The sequence below is a fragment of the Protopterus annectens genome, chromosome 1.part2, assembly GCF_019279795.1.
Source record: "Protopterus annectens isolate FY-2018-M chromosome 1.part2, PAN1.0, whole genome shotgun sequence".
Lineage (NCBI taxonomy): Eukaryota > Metazoa > Chordata > Ceratodontiformes > Protopteridae > Protopterus > Protopterus annectens.
The window spans coordinates 232,305,334-232,323,676 of NC_056727.1; the positions used below are offsets into that span (position 1 = coordinate 232,305,334).

Here is an 18,343-nt window from a genome sequence, read left to right on the forward strand (position 1 = left end):
GTTGAGTTAAGCAAAGACGTGGTTAGAAATTCAAAATTGTAGACAATTGGTTGAACATAAGATTAATATAATGCAGCCAATAGTTACAAATTCTTTCCCCACATTTATTGATTTACTCATTATTCTAATGCACCAGAATATAATTGGAAGGGGACTTCTATCTAAAATATATAAGGTACTTAAGAAATCAACAGTATATCACAGAAAAAAGTCGTTGGATTTATTTTAGATTTATTAACTCTCCAAGTGAAGATTATAAAAAAACTAATAGTCCAATCTTCTAAACAAATTACTTCATCACTTAGAGGGAGGATTTTATCTTGGAAGTTCTTGCATAGAATTTTTATCACACCACATAAAGTTGAATTTGTCTAATAAAGACATAGGATGTTTGAGATGTAAACTAAATGTTAAAGCTGACTGTCAGAATGTTTTTTGATTGTTTAAAACTTAAAACATATTGGGATAATATGAATTCTGTCTTAGTCTATTTTTGATGATAAATTTATGCTGACCAAATCTCTTATTTTATTTTATATACATATTCCCACTTGTGTCATGAAAGTAAAATACCCTCTTTTAGGGATTATCTTAACATTCCCAATAAAAGTCATTACCAAGAACTGGAAGAATCAGACTAGTCCTACTATGAAGGAATTTGTACACTTGGCAACTGAAGTTTGTCATTTTGAACTTGTGATCAAGACAAGAACATCTAGAATCACCTCTTCATATAATATATGGTTGAAATTCAAAGGAACCTCTGGATAAACATAATTGAATAATTAACTAACTACTGTTATATTTATTTTTCTGTTTAAAAAGCTTTGTTTTATAGTAGACACCATTGTAATTAGTTATTTTAGTTGCTTTATTGTTCTTTTAGGTATATATTTGTTTTATAATATTTCTATTCTTTATTAATGTTTTGTTAAAATTTTTAGTAAAAACACTTGAGAGAAAAAAAAAGTGTGAGAGAGGGAGGGATGACAGGCCCATTACAGACTGCTTGTAAGAGTTCAGGGAGGGGTGCCATCTGTTACCAGTGATTAACATTCATTAAGATCTATTGAAGTAGCAATTCCTCTGTAGTTTGCAGCAGCTTTTTATCATTAAAGGCAACACAGTCTATAAAGATCTCTTGCTATAGAGGACAGTTTTAATGCATTTTATTACTAGCCCTTTTGTTTGACTAACCTGACTGTATAAAACCTTTCATTATTTATTTACTTAACTTGTACTGAGATTAGCTACCCCTCTGGAGGAGTTTGTAATGGCTTTGATGGTTAAACAGAGTAATGGGTAGCAGCCTGGACAGTCATGATCATACAGCATTTGTTGTTCATAAAGCAAGAAGGTTGATATGGATACATTTAATAGTATGTGGTTTCTGGATTTTTACTTTGCCTCCAGTCTGTGTCCTGTGCACCACACTTTGCTCTTGGAAAAATATCTTAAGTAAATACTTTTCTTGCTTTGTAGTGGAGTAGTGTAACAGTGAGAACATATCTGGTTTCCCATACATTTTTCAGTCTTTAAAGTAATTTTACATTATTGCACAAGCTTTTCTTCAGTCTCTTAGATTTAAAGTTTCTGATGTCTATAAAACTGATATCCGCTAGAGCCGATCATCATTTTTATGCCAGTCCATGATAGTGATGCTTTCTTCTCTTGCTCTTTCTTGAAGAACTGTGTAGCTCCAGCTTCATAATTGTTCAACAGGAACTCCTTAATTTCTCACATGCTTGTTGTGCATGAATTCCAATACATTTTTACAAACGTACTGAATTCTTATTTCTTCCCTAACATCAAATCCGTCCCTTCTCTGTACTTCTTTAAACAAATATGGTTTTCATTGTTTTTGTATGCCTCTTTTCCCTGCAGAAAATAAATTAAACTGTTACAGATACTTACCCACAAAAATACTTTTAAGGCAAATGTCTGAGTTGTCTTAAGGTGCAGCATACATTTAAAGATGCTGAATTATATTAAAAACGTTTAATCAAGAGTTTAGCTTAAGAAGGTTAAGGATTTCACACTTTACTCCTGAGATCAAGAACCTTCTCAAAATAAATCTTCCCCCCACACCCATTTCAGAAGGCTTCATTGAAATCAGACTGCAGAGGACCATTTATTTTATTTATTTATTTAACAATTTGTTAACCAGGAAAGTTTGACTTGGAACAAAGCCAATTTTCAGCAGAGGCCCAGGGAGAAACACTCCAGACATATGTCTTTCTAACATGGGAGGAAACCCACACGAATGTAGGGAGGACATGCAGACTCTGCACAGAAGGCACTCCAGTCGAGAATCGAACGGGGGAACCTCTTGCTGTGAGGCGACGACGCTACCACTGCACCGTCCAGCTGTACACAGAAAAAAAAGTCATTGTACATATTATACCTCCTGAAATGTTTTAAAAGTCACTTTAAATGTGGTTTTGGACACTATTGCAGGTAACATACGCAGACTTCCATTGGTCATTAGTGTCAAAAAGGAATTCATATTGGAGCAGAGGGACCTTGCAAAGTTATCTTCACCGGTGGCATGTTTGTCATTTTAAACAAATTGATTATATGAAACTGGAGGATGAATGTGTGAAATTAACATATTAAGGTTAAAGAGTTGCATAGCTGGGAGAAGAATAAAATCAATTTCTTTACAGTGGAGATGATTTTATTTTTTTTGTAAGCATAATGAACATAGGTTTAGATGAGGACTATTCTTTTGCTCCATGTAATGAGAGTGTCCCAGATCCTTAAAGCTAGGTATGTAGCCTTCTTCACCAAAGATGACAGATTATATAGGGCTCCATATGATAGGTCTTAATTGTACAGATTCCATAAGGCAAACAACGGTATAGTGAATCTGATGGCAAATCTGGGAGCTAAAATGTTAGTGTTTGATGATGCAAGATAAAGATTCATAATTAGGGAAATGAAGGTTGCATTCCTTTTGGTCTTTGCTGCTGGAGATTTTAATTACCAAGGTTATAGCAACACTGTTGGGGTTCAGTTTTGGAACAAATGCTTTGTTATTTATGAATTGCCAGATAGCTGTATTATTACCACAGATTAAAATTTACTAACAAATTGGAGGGGGGGGGGCTTATGACCAAATATAATTTTGGTGCAAAAGATGTCCCTCTGAATGCATCTGCATTCACTGAAGTCCTTTGTCATGATTTTCTTTGATCTTATGAGTTATGCTGAGGATATTGGTATAACTCTTCCAGCTGTTCTCAAAATCCAAACCCCTTGCTTAGTTTTGCTGTGTAGAAGCTTTTTACAAAAAATAGAGGAGATAAAGGCAAAGAGACTTTTGTGTATGTTAAAAAAATTGATGTGCAAGGGTAAGGACACAAAACAAAAGCCTTTTGTCACTCTACTAACAGAAACACTTTCCCTACAAAAATGGAGTGAAATGTAATTTTTACCTTGCACCCCCCCCCCCCCAACAGTGACACTAAGATAACATGTACTTTGGAGATTTTGTTTTCTTTATTTACCACCTGCTGGAAAATACAATGGATTCAGATTGTGAATGACTGGTGGTGCACATCTTTTCACTGTATGGAGAGAGACATGATAGTTTTCGGAGCATGTCTTTAAGGCTGAAAAGAAAAACTAGGCTTCGTTGGTTTCTTACCATCACTATAAATAATGCCACAATTTAAGCAAAAGATGATCATGCGGGGTTTCATTGCATAGCACATGTTCAGGCCCATTGCATTAGATGATGGTGGTGGTGTATTTACTTCCTCAGTGTTGAAGTGAATGTTGCGCTGTTTATTAATGAAAACGCTTGTTTAAAAAAAGAATGAAAGTAACATGTATATTTATGAAAAGTAACAATTTCATGTTAATACTTGTTTTGGAATGTTTGTTATGAACAATGCATCTGAGGTTCTGTATTTATCCACGCAGGCCAGAGTTCTACAAACACATAGTGCTTTCTGGAGGGTCTACAATGTACCCTGGTTTGCCCTCTCGTTTGGAACGTGAGTTAAAACAGCTGTATTTGGAACGGGTACTGAAAGGAAATACAGAAAAGCTTTCTGTAAGTTTATTTATTTAGTACTGTGAGCATTTTGTGCAGTTTTGAAGGTTACAACTTAGTTTTCTTTCCAAGTTAAACAAATAGAATCTTTTAAGAACAGCTGGATTAGCTTGCACTTGGATATGAAACCACAGATCTGAAGTAGGATATTCATTTGTCTGCAACCTGTGGGTTATGGATCCGATATCGGATCCGAACCGGCATAGTTTTCCAGCTATGGATCCAAGCTCTCAGCTCCTCCCCTCACCCATAATGCCCTGCTCTACCCTCATGACCCCAGATCTTGTTTGCCGCGCTGGTAACTGGATGTGGTTTTCATAGCTCTCAGCTAAGTGGATTTTTCTTGTTCAAGAATAGAATATTTTTGCTTTCTTTAACCATTTTTGTGTGAAAGTTGTAGGTTTGGTATTATTATTGACTGATTTTAGTTTAATTTAATTTTCAGTAGTAAATTTTATTCCCTCGAGTGTGTGTGAGGCCTGTGTGCTTCTTTATTGTTTTATTGTTTTAAGTTACTTTACTGTAACTTTTGGTTAGCTTTAGTGACTATGGCTGAACAGCCTAAGTCAATATTCTCTAAATGCTCCGAGTGTGGCCATAAGCTCTCACCGGCTGATGGCCACACTCGGTGTGTTAGGTCTTGGGGTTGAACACCTCACATCTGGTTGTTCCATTTGTGCAGGGTTCAACCCCAGGGCACTGAGGGAGCGGAGGTCCAAGCTGGTCTTGGCGGGTCTTTTACCGCCGGACTCGGCTCCGACCCCGCCTCCGGGACTCCTGCGGCTGCAGCTGTTCCCCCTGTAGCACCCTCCTGCTCCTGGGACTCAAACTCCCGCTTCTGGTCAGGAGAGGGATGCATCTAAAAGGACGGAGGAGAAGCACCTGGCGGGCCGAGACCTCTGTTTCGGCCCCGCCAGCCAAGCGGCTTCTCCCGGCTTCCTTGTTATGCGGTCTCCTCCTTCTCGGCTCCGGTCACCTGTGTGCTTCTCACCGGATCCTGAGTAGGAGGAGTCCCGATATCTGTCGAGGCTATCGAGGAGGTATTCCAGGTCTACGTCGGAAGCCTCGTCGAGATCTACCCATAGCCTTCGGATGCTGATCTGGACCGGATGATGCGAAGGTTCATCCAGGCCCAGATGCAGATGGGAGTGCTCTTGCCTCCCCGGGGAGCTCAACACCCTTTTAAGCCTATTGCTCCTTCTCCGACCCGCTTCCGGGTTGAGCAACTGGAGCCGAGCAGCCGGGCGGGGAGGTCGGGCCGATAGTACTTGGTACCGGATCCGACCATGCCCTCGTCGGACCCGATCTCGGAGCCTGGATCCGAGCCGGATCCGGGGATCAGTGCTCCTTGGCGCCGTCTGTGTCGGAGCGCACTGTCCCGCCGGATCCGAGTGCTTGGCGCCGGCTCGATCCACTCTTCGGATCCGGGGAGCCGATTGTCGGATCCTTTGGTCGAGGTCGGCTCCCGCTTTTGATGTAGTGGAGAGGGCTCTGTTGAGGGTCTCCGGACCCCGGCACTTGCCGTCCCGCTCCCTCTGCACTGGGCCAGGCTTCCACCATCCGGCCCCTGGGACAGCCCGTTTCTGTGCCAAGTTGCTCCCATGGAGCAAATTGCTGCTGCGAGGACTCCTCTGACAGCCCCCAGAGGAGGCTCCTGAGGCACATTGACTCCTGAGTCTCTCACTGAAGACACGGACTTGGAGGAAGGGGAAGGCTCCCCACGGTCACCCCGAGGATGTCTCCTTGGAGACATCATGGAAATACTCCGTATCAGGGGTGGTCTGCCCCAAGTCTTCCTCGGACGAGTCCGTGTTCTTGGAGGCATTCAAACGGGCCCGTCTACCTCTTGGGTGTCCCCTGCCGACCCCTGGTGGACCTTATTACCACCAGGGCGTGGAAGGAACCGGACACCGTGGAGCCAATTCCCAAAAGACCTGATAAAATCCTTAGCCCGCCTTCTGACAGGACCCATTGGAGTAAGGGGCCTCCTGTAGATGCCATGTTGATGGCGGCGGCCACAAAGAGGAACTGGCTCAGGAGAGTCCCTCAGTCCACCCACCGAGCAAGGAGTCTCGGATGATGGACCGCTTGGGGAAGCGGATGTTCAGTTCGGCGACCTTCTCGGTAAGGCGCTGAACTATTTGGCACATGTTATTCGGATGCAGCGAGACCTTATTAAAGAGTACGCTGCATCCCCCCCTGAGTCCATTTCGGAGGAGGACAGAGCTCTGCACTCCACCAAAATGGCCACTCTTAGGTCAGTCACAAATACTTCTATGCGGCTACTCTCCCATGCTACGGAGGGCCGCTGCGAGAGAGGGGACAGGACTGGTCACTAGACGTCAGGCCTGGCTCCGCCACTCTGTTTCTGAGCCCTTCAAGGCGCCCCTTTGATGGTTCTGCTCTGTTTGGCAAGACCGTTCGCGAGGCTGACCCAGAGCGAGAAGGACGGAAGACGCTGTCTGCCGTCGGAATCCGCTTCTCTGCACCCCAGAGGCCCTATTCTAGGAACCAAAAGGGTCAGAAGAAGATGTGGTTCCGGAAGTCGCAGCAGTCCCAGCCTGCTCCGGATAACCAGTCCTTCCGTGGCAGAGGAGGACAGGGAGGACGCCGCCCTAGAGGCAGAGGGGCTCCCAGAAACTTGGTCCAGGGAACCTTTCTCTGAACGGCCCGCGCAGCAACCCTGAGGGTTGCCCGACTGCTCTACTCTGGAGGCAGTGAGTTCGGGGGCACCTAGCGGCATGGGAGTCCATAACATCGGACCGCTGGGTTCTCCAAATCATATCCAGGGATATCGCATTCCTTTCCTTCACCTTCCAAAGTTGAAGTCCCTCCCAGGCGTACCACCCGGTCAAAGGGAGGCCGCTTTGGCAGAAATTGGCCATCTGCTAGAGAAAAGAGCCATCCAGCCCGTTCCCCAGACCAGATCGGATCAGGGTTCTACTCCAGGTTCTTTTTAGTGCCAAAAGACGGGGAACTAAGACCAATCCTAGACCTCTCTCTTGAACCTGGCAGTTCCCAAAGAAAAATTCGAATGGTCACTCTACAATCTATTCTCCCCCTTCTGGGAGAAGGCCACTGGATGTGCTCGATAGATCTCAAGGACGTGTACTACCATATTCTAATGGACAGACGCTCCAGGAGGTTTCTCCGCTTCCGGCTGGGAGCCAGTCACTACCAGTTCCGGGTCCTTCCCTATGCTCTCACCACAGCCCCCCGGCTGTTTACCAAAGTACTAGCAGTGGTAGCGGCCCACCTGAGGCTTCAGGGGGTGCAGGTCTATCCGTACCTGGACGATTGGCTCCTTACCGCCCCAACAAGGCATCTACTTCTCTCGGCGCGAGACTCCTTTCTCCATCATGCTCCATTTCTGGGCATCACAATAAATACAAACAAGTCCAACCTGGCACCCACTCAGCTCTTAGATTTCATAGGGGCCAGGCTAGACACAAGGAGTTTACGAGCCTTCCTCACTGCGGACAGAGTTCTAAATCTGCAGCTCCAGGTGCGGGCCATTCTCCATTCATGTTCTGTTCCAGCGGAGTTGGTCCTGAGGGCTCTAGGGTCCATGGCCGTCGATAGCACTTCTTCCTCTTGCCAGGCTCAATATCGCATTCTACAGTGGACACTCTTAGTACAGTGGTCATACCTTGCTCTCCCCATGCATCATCCCATAGCGATCAGCAAGGCTTGCAAGCGGTCCCTCTTGTGGTGGCTCCACTCCCGGATCTCCAGTGTGGCCCATTTGTGCTTCTCCCCTCTCGCCACGGTGACCACGGACGCCTCCGCCTCGGGTGGGGGCACTGGGCCGGACAGTCCAAGGCACGTGGAGCGATTCAGAGACCTTACTGCATATCAATGTTCTAGAGATGAGAGCAGTGCTCCTAGCGTTGCTAGCACTTCAGGACTTTCTTCCCTTAGGAACAATTATTCAATCGGACAATATGTCTGTTGTCTGGTATATCAACAAGCAAGGGAACAAGGTCTTACCCTCTTTGTCGAGAGGCCATGAGAGTTTGGGAATGGGCAATCTCCACCAATCGCTTTCTCATAGCAACGCACATTCGGTCGGTCCAACATCCTAGCGGACAAGCTCAGTCGCACCATTCTGATCTCAATTGTCAAGTAGCGGGAACCCCTTCATGCGATCTTTTGCTTCTCCCTCAAACACCAAGTGCGACAGTTTTTTTCGCTCTAATACCTCCTCCGGAGGTACCCCAAGAGACGCTCTGGTGCATGTGGCCACTTGGCCACCCGTTTTGTATGCCTATCCACCCTTGCCTCTGATGCTGCAAGTTCTTCAGAAAGCCTCTCGGGTGGGTTGCAGAATGATTCTCATTGCTCCGTTCTGGCCTCGACAGATCTGGTTCCCCTTCCTAAGGTCTCACTCGGTGAATCCTCCTTGGATTCTAGATCCCATTCGGATCTGATATCCCATCCATCCTGCATTCCTCCTCCGAACCTGGACAGCCTGAAGCTGACCAGTTCCACTCTTGATAAGGACTCGGTATTTCTTCACCGGTAAAGGCTATTTTGGTGGCGGCTCATAAACCATCCACTAGAAAGGTTTACGAAGCAAATGGAAAGCGTTTCTCTGTGTGGCGGAGGCAAGGCCTAGATCCCTTCACGGTTCCTCTCCCTGTAGTGCTTGATTTTCTAACCTCTCTCTTTAATGATGGTGCCAGCAGTTCCACAGTCAAAGTTCAACTGGCGGCAATTTCTCACTATCACATTGGTCAAGAGTCTAATCCTCTTATGTCAGCCAAATTGTGCAAAACTTTTCTTAAGGGTACTTTCCTTCTCAGGCCCCTATAAAGCAAGCAGTTCCTCCTTGGGACCTTTCTTTGGTCCTACAGGTACAGTGGATCTCAAATTCTTGTCTTACAAGACAGCCTTTTGGTAGCCATTACATCAGCCAAGAGAGTTTCTGAACTTCAAGCTTTATCAGCTAAACCTCCTTACTTGGTTTTATCCGGACCGTGTCTCCCTCAGGACCAACCCGTCCTTCCTTCCTAAAATCGCTTCTGAAGCAAACATCAATCAATCCATTAACCTCCTGTTTTCTTCCCTAAGTATGAAAACAAAGGTGAATATAGGCTACACTCACTAGATGTTCACAGGCAACTAAGATTTTATCTCAACAGGACAGCTGGTCATAGGCAATCCGACCAGCTGTTTATTTCCTTTGCAAAATTCAATTTGGGCAAGCCAATTTCCAAAGTTTCTCTGTCCCGCTGGATTTCACAGTGCATTTTATTGGCTTATCAAGCGTCAGGAAGGGGTGTTCATGCCCATTCAACCCGGTCAGTATCTACCTCAGCAGCCTTCAAGGCTAGGATTCCTCTAGATGATATTTGTGCAGCAGCTACGTGGGCTTCATCTCATACATTTATTTCTCACTATAAGTTGGATCTTGCATCTAGGGGTAGAGCATCCTTTGGCTCCGCGGTGCTCAGGAATATCCTTCCATGATGGCCGCCCAAGATTCAGGTAGCTGGGGACTCTGTCCCACAGGTTGCAGACAAATGAATATCCTACTTCAGATTTAGAAGTTATGTACTCACCATAACGTTCCATCTGAGTAGGTGTATTCACCCTGGCCTTTCAGTTTCCTGCATATTACTTGTTACCCTTTTGAGGGTATTGTTGCTTTGGCAAACTCGATCTGAGGTCATGAGGGTAGAGCAGGGCATTATGGGTGAGGGGAGGAGCTGAGAGCTTGGATCCATAGCTGGAAAACTATGCCGGTTCGGATCCGATATCGGATCCATAACCCACAGGTTGCAGACAAATGAATACACCTACTCAGATGGAACGTTATGGTGAGTACATAACTTCTAATTTGTGTCATAATGTTCAAATTACACAAAGACTGCAAACATTTGTTGTTTCTAAATGGGAGTTGTGTCTAGTTCAATGGCCTCATGTACAGTTTAATTTACTAAAGGACTTTAGGACTTTAATTTGGTCATCATACCCATGTAAAGCTTCATTTATAATTAGCCTAGTTTACAAGATTTATTAAAGGACAGCCTTGGTCAGAAACTTGAAGACCTAGTTTTTTTTTTTTTTTTCAGTCTCCTTGGTTATAGTAATGTGTGAACAACATTATATCTTGTTCTAATCCTAAGTGGCATGATGAAGGCAGACATTGGCATGATTGTTTTTTAGCTAGACTTGTTTTCCCACAGTGTATGGTATGTTTTTTAAAAGATTATCTTGCTGTTGTCTTTTACAAATGATGATGCATTTACCTACAATGACAGTAATCAGAATTAATGCTTGCTTTGAAAATCTCTGTAAAGATAATGTTAAAAATTCTTCCAGTGATCCTCTGTGGTTTACATGTTTCTCATCTTTAAAAGACCTTTAAAACACTGTATTATGTGCTTTTTTTCTATTCTAAAATAACACTAAAAAGCAAGAAGTAGATGTAGAAACTGCTGTTTATTTCAGTTTGTTGTCAGGTTTCTTCACATAAAAATGCACAGTAAAAGACCTATGAATTTCCAGAAACTCTATAGGTTTACGATCTTGAAAGGGAAGGAACCCATGGTTACAAAAACCTTGCTGTGTGGGCATTTATTGGTCACAGAAACTTAAAATGTGATGAGTGAGGAGATATAAGAGCCAAAGGCCCTAAAGGTTTTGAGATTCCCTCCAAACCCAGAGTATACATTGAAGAAACTGAAGAGTGTAGAAAGGCCATAGAAAGAAATAAACCTTTACGTTATGCTTTTTGTATGTGGCTGTATAGGGAATATTTTGTAAAGAGAAAAGTACACTCTGGGAAAAGGGATTAGGTGTCTCAGAATGGTTAGTGTTTTAACTAGCACTTTGATTTGAAAATACTTGTAATATGGAATATTTTGTCAGAGTGGCCTTGCAAAACCTATCTTAGTCTTAGCCATTCCTTTTCCATCTAAGGTCGTCTCTCTCCCCAATTATATGTGTAGATATATATGTGTGTGTGTATACTGATAAAGCTCCAATGAGTACTTCCCTCATTATACCCCCAGGGCACTTGTGCATCTGCAGTACCAGCCAGTGTTGCCACTTTATTTATAAATTTGTTTTATTTATTCAGTTAGCTTTACATTTGCATAAAACTAACTAGCTAAATAAATAAATAAGCACCCAAGGCAGTTCCCTGCATAACACTGAAACTTTTTGTTGGCTTCGTGTAATTTATTGGGAAATCGATGAATATGATGGAAGTGCTATAAAATAGTGTAGTGGAGAAATGGGTATGATGCAAGTGCTTTAAAATAGTATAGTGGAGAGCTGGGGATGCAAGGATTGCTGTGAATTATTTCAATAATGGTCTTTGAGGTAAGTTATTAAAATTCTGGTCGATGACCAATATAACACTTGATAGTTGCACTCAGGGGGGATTGCATCGTGGCTCTCAAATGTCCCTGATTTTATAGACTTTCTCTGATGGTTTTGCTTTGTTTATTGACTTTTTCCTTATAAAACTTTTGGTTTTCTGTTAAATCACTGTGAATTGTAGTTGGCCAGTAATGCTGTATGTTATAATTGCATACTTTTCAGAAAATGCATTTTGATGTAAAACCTTTAGCTCTGTGAGCTTTGTAAGTGAATTACTCAGTTGTATTTAAAGTTTATCCCTGATTTGGGGTCTTTGTTCTTAATTACTTTTGGCTTTGTCCTAAGCAGAGCGGTTGAGAGCTATTTGACTGCAGGTTGACTGTGAATGAAAGCAGCTTGCCTGTTCGCAGTAGCTTCTAGCTACCTTGTGTGTGTGTAAAAAAAAAAAAAAAAAAACTTTGTTCTTCATTATTTTTGGGTTTGTCCCTGACTCTTACACTAAGAGGTTGAGATGTACTTTTATCATCAGTCAGATGAGGTTTATATGATAGGAAGTGGATGTAACTGTGCTAGGTGGGATTGGGGGCTGATTGTGGGAGAAAGCATTTTGCCCTCTGGTTGTTTGCTGAGGTAACAATATTGACTTTGCAGGCCAATGTACATTTCTATGAAATAAGTTTGGGTACTTGTGTTTGTGTAGGGACAGCTGAAAGCTTTATTTCACATAATTTCTTAGAATGTTCACATATTTTTGGTGTGTTCAGAATTGTAAACAATAAATTACATAAATTTGAGTTTTAGACTTCATATTCATAATAAAATGATTACTGATGAGAAAGAAAACTCTTGTAGCAACTTTTTAAGTATGTAAGAGAAAAAGCTGTTTTTAACTCTGGGCCTTTGTCCCTGAATTGTGTACTAAGTTGAGGGGTGTCATATTTTATCAAAATCAGGTGAGGTGTATTGAACAAAGTGGTTATTGCTGCTTGGGTGGATGCGGCGGCTGCCTGTGGATTAAAATAACTTGCTCACCCAGTTTAAACATTTTGTTTTTGCAGGATGAGTGTACATTTTGGTAAAATGAGGTTTATGTTCCACTGTCAGACATTTGAGGTATACACAATTAACAGTGGATTATAAATTCTGGGTATGGGTTCTGACTGTGAATGAAAGTGGCTGTCGCTGGTTGAAGTGATCTGGCTAAACAGTCATTAGTGTGGCTTTGAAAGGCAAGTGTGCTTTTGTGTAAAGCAAGTTGTGACAAGCTGAGATACTTTGTTGTGGCTGTTTTTCTTTTTATAAAATCTGACAAATGAGGTGTATACATTCAAGTGGTCATAGATAATGAGTAAGAACATCACTGGAATTTAATGATAATGTTTCAGATTCATCTTCCTGATTTAAGATCAAAGATCCAAAAGAATGAGTGGGAATGGGTGAGGAGTGGGGCCCATGGTTTGAAAACCTCCAAAGGCCCAAGGCGCACTTAATCTATGACTATATATCCGGTAATTGTGCTGGTCCACAGACCCTTTTTCAACCATGACCTGAGCCACAAGGTTAAATAATACATACTAATAAATAGAGACTTTAATGTAGCCAGTCAACCAACATGTTTTTAACAGGTGGAGGGAAACCAGAATAACCTGAGAAATCCCACTCAAAACACAGAAACAACATGCAAACTGCCCGCAGTGGCATGAAGTCAGAATTGAACCCTGGAGCTGTGAGATGAAGAACATCCCACTGGTCCACCATTCTTGAGTTGTATGTTAGATTTTCCCTGGTTTTCTGATGAGGTTTTCCTTCTTAGGCAGCTTTTGAGGGCCTCTTCCCCTTGTGAATAATGTGAGTGATTTTTATGACAGAGCTTCAGAAAAGGTAGGCTAATATAGCAGAATGCATACTATGTATGCTGTACTAACTTCCTACAGTATTTCATCCACAACATCTGTCAGTATATAACCCCCCCCCTTCATTATTGGGAATGGTTTTCTATTCATTCAGTTTGCTGCCCGTTATTTTAGACTTTTTCCTGTATGCATAGTCTTCCTCATATCCTCCTGAATGGAGATTTTTGAACCTCTAGTAAAAAAAATAGCTGTCTACAAACTTCCTAACTATGCCAAACTAAATATTCATACATTTTAATCTTACACATCCCTTTTCTCTTAGTCTTTTACTTCCTTTTCTCCAGTGTTTCTGTATTTCCTTCTCTGAAAAATAATCTGTGTTTCCCAGATTAACTTTACCTCCTGCCGTCATTTTTGAAGTATTAGCTCACCTTGAAGGCTTCTTCTGTGTCCGTTTCTATAATAGTTGTCACTGGCTTTGTATAGTCCTGTGAATCTAAGGGAGTTCCACACCTGTCAGCAGAGAACAGAGCTGAAAAAAGACAGTTTCCATTTCAAAACCATTTCAAACCAGTCCAGCCAAGAGCCATACACACAGGCATTCTGATAACAAGGATTACCACAGACCTTGTGACTTTCAGTAGCAAGCTAGACAACACTGTACTCTGCCAGAATTCTAAAACTGAGTGGTCACAAACCTCTCCAATTCCTTAAAAGGGAACTGGTACAATATAAACAGCAAGAGAAAATTAAAAATTAGGGGCACAAATAGCCTAGGTTGCCAAACCTTTTATAAAGCATGGAACTCCAATGCTGGACATTTCAAGATATATCACATACTGTTGTGAAAATATAGTTTATCATAAACCTGCAGGCAAGGCAACAACTTCAGTCTCTTTAGAGCCTAGATCAAACAAATTGTTTTTTTGTTCCCCTTGAAAAGTAACCTTTTTATGTGCTAAATAAAATAGCTGCTTTCAGCTACCTCCTGGCTTTGAGAATTAGAAACCTTGCTATCCTGGGATACTCATAGACATAATCTGATCTAGCATAAGATGATAGGCAAACCAAAACTAGTCTAGGAGAGTTTACTGAATCGAGCAGGAGCAAAAGTCCAATGGCCTTTCTCTGCAGCAAGTATGTCCTCTGGAATATTAGTCAAATAAGAGAAAGGTTAATTCATCTGTGCAGCACAGTCTTCCTCTTCACTTATCTTTGGGACACCTGTAAATGAATAGTCTTCTCATTTTGTGCTCCATATTCACTAATTTGTCTTTTAGACAATCAGTCCTTACTGCTACAGTTTAGTCCCGTCATTGTTTAAGCCAGTCAAGTGCGCCTGAATGAATAGAAAGCACATTTTCTGTTATCTACAGTTTTGCACATGGTCTGATCCAGTTATGGCCAGTGTAACAGTCCTTGGGCTCTCAGCTGTTGATGACTTTTCTTTTAAGGCTAGCACTGCATGGAGTTCTCAAAATAGCTAATGTAATCCTTTCCTGTGCATCTTATTGTTCCCTGGCATACAGATAATTTAGTGATGTTGGACCAAAAACACTTAAAATTTCATTGCTGAGACAGAGTATAAGTGCACTTGAACGTTTTATGAGTTGTAACTTTACTGTTGCCCCCCATCTCCTTGATAATTTATTTTAACTCAGAGGTCACAGAATATCAGAGTGAGAAAAAGTACTTGTAAATGTTTTTAAAAAATGTAACCATTACTGCTGTTTGATCCTACCTATCCAAACGTAGTCTGTCTCCAGACAAGAAAGTGATATTCACTGGGGACTACCCTGAACACAGTTGAGTACAGAGTGTACCTCCCAAAGGCAGGTCAGTTTTTGTGTAGGCTTTCTTTCTGTAACAGACTAACAAAGACCATATGACAGGAACTTCCTGAAGACTGTGGGCATCTACCATACTCATGGTTGCACTACCTAGTTTTTGCATGAGGAAGGTCCCTTGGCTCTTAGTGCTCTGGAGTTCCTGGATGTTATCCTGTCTGTGCTGCCCTGCAGTCCTGAAAGAATTACTGAGGTGGGAACACCAGATGAGCATATACAAACAGAAAGACATTCTCTCAACTTGAGCCAGTCCAGAATCCAGTTTCAAACTACTACACTGTTAGACTTTGCATGGAATGCTCAGTGTTTTCTTTTCTCCTTTTGGTTCAGAGGCCTTAGTTTCTGTTAAAGAATAAAATTGCATGTCAAGCTAAAGGAGGTACTAGCTGTTCTCAGTCTTCAAGGCATTAAAGGGCATTTGAAAAAAGCATCATTCAGATCAGCTTATGTAACGTTATCATGAGGTACTTGAGGACAAATTCATACCCACTTTGCAGGTTTTTCAGTTAGCAGTATAAGGGAAATGTATGTACCAGTAAAATGCAGCAACACTTCAGACAGCTGGAGAAGAGCACTTGTAGGGAAACACAAATGGAAACTAGATGATTAAATTTGTCAGTATCTGGCAACCATATGGGGTCTTCAAGAACTGGACATTATTTGTGTGGGTCAGTATTGCAGTCATAACATTAGCAGTCTCTGACAGAGGCTTAGCCTGATGCCTAGCCTGAAGCCCTGAGCATCCTTTCTCCATGACCAGGCTGTTGTCACCTTTCCACAGGTATATTCATGTGTCTTGTATATAGGTGGCAGCTGCCCGCACAGTCTTCATTTCATTCTTGCCACATTGATGGTAACATCAATAATGGATGCTGCAGTGTGGTGTCATTCCATTCATACGATTGAAGCAGATGTGACCCCGATTAGGAAACCTACTTTTTTGTGCTTTTTCTTTTCAAAACTTTTGTTTGAACAGATGTTTAAAGTGCAAGTGCTGTTCATGGGTATCTGCACCAGAGAAAACTAATAGATGTGTATGCAGGCAATGGTTTTCCTTCAAGTATTACCATGACTAATGTGTACACTACTTCCAGAACACATTTTATAAATTGCCGTTGTGGTGTGCGGTATTGCCAGCTGTACCAGGAGAAGTAGGACAGTGGATGCGTAACATATCCCAGCATAGCTAGCTGAAGTTTTATAAAGTATTATATGTCATTTGCATATAAAACTGATTTGTACAGATGCCTGTGTTGAAAATGTATTTGTAAAGCTGCTTGTTTTAAAAATTTACCAGCAGTGGGTCCTGCTGGACAGAAAAGAAAGACTCATGTATGTCAAGACTGTATTGTACCTGTTGAAATGAATATATTGTAACAAAGGTTACTGAAAGAGAAGAGGTTAATCTCAGTCCGGCTTACTTTGAAAAAATAGTCTGAAATTAAATTACCCAATTTAGACTATAAAGATTGTATCTTACAGTTCTGATTGCAACCAGAGATGAAAAGTCTGTGAAACCAGGAGTAGGGAATCCTACTGTGTTGTCCTTAGAGGTGAACTAATTGCTACCCTGGAAGGGTGGAAGTTTTGAAATGGTTTTATAGCATGTGAGATGCTATAACACATCTCACCAAAGCTCTATCTGTGTGTATGGTAACACCTATGTGCTAGATTCTGGCTCCGTTTCTAACAAATGGGGCAGCATGGGAACCAGAGTCAGGTGACCAGATGTATGTGATGTCATTCTGTAATCCAGCACTGAAATTTTTTAATACTAGATGAGGCAGAAGTCTCAGGGCAGTCTGTTTTTGAATCCTGACCAAGAAGGAAGACCACTCACCTCTTTCATCTTGCCTTGGTTTAGTAAGTAACCAGGGAATAGTAATTATTTAGATCAGTCAGGAAAATATAGTGAGATTAGTTAAGTACCGTTTTTCTACATATATGTGAATCTGTCCATTTGTGTGTTTTTAATATTTCTTGTGATTGAAACTCTGCTGTTTATTGTAAATAGATATTTAGTATTTTCGTGTTTTTTATTATGTATTATTAAATATATTTAAGCTTTTCACTGTGAATTGTCTTTCGGTGAATATTTTAACCTTTGAGAGTACTTGCATTTATTTGGTGACACTGTGGCCACTCCTGAAAGCCTTGCTGCATTGGTCAAACACTGCCATTTGTATTAATTTTACTTAGTATAACTGGGCACCCTTGTAAGATCCTTAGAGTATCTGGCTTTGGAGTTTTCTGGTGGCAGTACCTACCTTATAGTCTGGGCAGAGGGAGCATAGCTGGGAAATCTGTGCCAGCCTTTCCCAGGTGTGTGTGTGTGTGTGTGTGTGTGTGTGTGTGTGTGTGTGTGTGTGTGTGTGTGTGTGTGTGTGTCAGCTGCTTGGAGCAGGGACACAGAGCACTGGTTTTATAGAGAGGATGGTGGAGGACTTGTCTTGGAACACTCAATTGAGGACTCAACTCTACAGTTGTTGGTGGAGAGTCTTATTTGGGGGCCTGAAAGAGAGATGGAAACTCGTCCCTGGGACTGAGTTTTTTCCCTGTGTTTTCTTAAGTGAAAAATTGTGCTTTATGCAGAGCGCTGCATCTAGAAATATAGTGTACATCTATATTTGTTACAAGTGAGCATCTCTCACCAGTGTTGGTAGTGAAGATTGAGGTTCCTTAATTACTGGCCCAGAGGAGAGATGTCAGTCAGATTTAGTAGGGCTTTCATCCAAAGACTCTGCAAAGGATGTGGAGACCCCTGTAGACATACCTAATCCAAGAGAGACTTGTGGCCTTCTTAGGCCAGTCCACCAAATTTGTGAAGTCAAACCAGCAGGCAGCATGGATGCCACTTCAGAAAAGAAGAAGAAAAATAAAACAGTACAAGTCCCAAAGGAGAAGTTAAAGGGGTCTTGTTGAAATGGGAAGATTTCTAAGGCTCATAAGTTTACACCAAGTATCAATTCCTGAATTTTTGATTGTTATACGTTTTTTACTGATTTACTATCCACATGTTTTTAATTGCATTGCTGAAGTTTTCTTGTTATACATTTTTTACTGATTTACTATCCACATGTTTTTAATTGCATTGCTGAAGTTTTCTTGTCATTATTTCCTTTGTACTTTTATTGTGAGTGCTTAGCTTTTAATCATCAAATTCTATAATAAATAGATCCAAAGGCATCTCCTCCTCTGAGACAGTCAAACATACCCCAGCCCTGATGCCTGTTACAACAGAGGCCTTTGGC

At 41.8% G+C, this 18,343-nt stretch overlaps 1 protein-coding gene across 2 annotated transcripts in view; it reads left to right on the forward strand.

Annotated features, from left to right (window-relative positions):
* ACTR2 (actin related protein 2) overlaps positions 1-18,343 on the forward strand; it is an 848,078-nt gene that overhangs the window by 819,057 nt on the left and 10,678 nt on the right. For both annotated transcript variants that reach the window (XM_044055728.1, XM_044055739.1), the window contains one exon: positions 3,928-4,060. In XM_044055728.1, coding sequence (XP_043911663.1) covers positions 3,928-4,060 — 133 coding nt within the window. The remainder of the gene's footprint in view (positions 1-3,927; positions 4,061-18,343) is intronic.